The 1,894-nt window shown below is 39.4% G+C and overlaps 1 protein-coding gene across 1 annotated transcript in view; it reads left to right on the top strand.

Moving 5' to 3' along the window:
- myo15aa (myosin XVAa) overlaps positions 1–1,894 on the top strand; it is a 55,149-nt gene that overhangs the window by 5,967 nt on the left and 47,288 nt on the right. Inside the window, exons 7-10 of the mRNA XM_037689508.1 lie at positions 734–837; positions 917–980; positions 1,069–1,182; positions 1,303–1,464. Coding sequence (XP_037545436.1) covers positions 734–837; positions 917–980; positions 1,069–1,182; positions 1,303–1,464 — 444 coding nt within the window. The remainder of the gene's footprint in view (positions 1–733; positions 838–916; positions 981–1,068; positions 1,183–1,302; positions 1,465–1,894) is intronic.

Raw genomic sequence — 1,894 nt, 5'->3', positions numbered from 1 at the left:
TGTACTTACTACTTGTACTACTATTCCTACTTCACTGTTTGTCACTTGTAGCGGAGATTAAGGGTACCGGTCCCCCACGATAAACGAGGGACTACTGTAAACAAAATTAAAATCAATAGGCATAATAGGCATAGGAGGTTCATTCTTCTTAAGCAAAAAAAAATAAATATCTGTTTCACACTGTGATGGACTTGCGACCTGTCCAGGGTGTACCCCGCCCCTTGCATGCTGATAGCTGGACATGGGCACCGGCGACCTTCGTGACCCAAAATGGAAGAAGCGGGTAAAAGATAATGGATGGATGGATGGATGGATGGATGGATGGATGGATGGATGGATGTTTCACTCACATATCCAGGTGGTTTGACCCAACCTGCCGGTACATCAGTGAAGAAAGTTTGAGAACCAGCTGGTCTATGTCACAGTGCAACATGGACTGGTTCACATGTGGTTCTGTTCACATACTGTAACAATTTGGGTCGAAACCTCTCACAGATGCATATCAAATGATCCACTTTTGTACTGTTTAGACCGGTAGATGACAGGAATGTCAATGATTAGCAAATAAGGTAGTTAACATAAAAAGATGACATACGTGTTTTCTTCTTTTATGCTTAAGTGCTGTAGAACAGGGCTTTGAAAAGTTGTGAAAATATGGTTGATGTTACTGTGTCTATATATACTGTATCCATATATTATGTGTAAAGATATATACTGCTTGAATTCCTGGTAGATACTTGAGGCAGCTCCTCTGCTGGAATCTTTTGGAAATGCCAAAACTGTGCGGAACGACAACTCCAGTCGCTTTGGAAAATACATAGAAGTCTTTCTGGAGGAGTGAGTAAAAATTATATATCTTTCTTCTTAAAAGCATTCTACTCATGTTTTTAACTTCCCTGTCTTCTCATTTGTTCAGTGGTGAGCTCAGTGGTGCCATAACCTCTCAGTATCTTCTGGAAAAGTCCCGTATTGTATTTCAGGTGAGACATGTGATTAAGTTGAAGTTGTTGCTTCCTGTGATTTTCTGTGTTTGCACCTGAGGCACATCATGGTTTCTGTCTGCTTCAGGCCAAAGATGAGAGGAACTATCACATCTTCTATGAGATGCTGGCAGGTCTTCCTTCTCAGCAGAAGCAGGGTTTCTATCTGCAAGAAGCTGAAACCTACTATTACCTCAATCAAGTAAGATGCAGCATAATGTCTGTTTTTTAATAATCCAGGTGATAATGCAGAATGAAATGTTCCACAGATAATGCTTGACATTTTCCTCCTCAGTTTATATCTCTCTCTCTCTAAACACAGGGAGGGGATTGTGGCATATCGGGAAAAAATGATACCAATGACTTCCACCGTCTACTCTCTGCCATGGAAACTCTTCGCTTCACACCAGACGACCAGTCTGCCATCTTTAGAGTGCTCTCTTCCATTCTGCACCTGGGCAACGTCTACTTTCAACGATATGAGGCAAAATACTCGTTTAAATTTTTATATATTTTTTAAAATCATGTCATCCTCTCACGGTAGCTCAAGTTCAGTGTTAAAGCAGAATATTTCTGTAGAAACTCTGAAGGGTGCAAACATATGCTACTGTCCCAAATTCTAATTCTTCCAGTTCTCATTCTTTGATAACGCCCTAAAATAATTTGGGATTTACTTTTCCAATAATCCAAGTTGACCCAAAATAAATAAATAAATAAATAAATAAATAAATAAATAAATAGATAGATAGATAGATAGATAGATAGATAGATAGATAGATAGATAGATAGATAGATAGATAGATAGATAGATAGATAGACAGACAGACAGACAGACAGACAGACAGACAGACAGACAGACAGACAGACAGACAGACAGACAGACAGACAGACAGACAGACAGACAGACAGACAGA

The sequence above is a fragment of the Nematolebias whitei genome, chromosome 15 (genome assembly GCF_014905685.2).
Source record: "Nematolebias whitei isolate Nwh7 chromosome 15, NemWhi1, whole genome shotgun sequence".
In the NCBI taxonomy this organism is placed as follows: Eukaryota; Metazoa; Chordata; class Actinopteri; order Cyprinodontiformes; family Rivulidae; genus Nematolebias; species Nematolebias whitei.
This window is presented reverse-complemented; position numbering and strand designations above follow the sequence as displayed.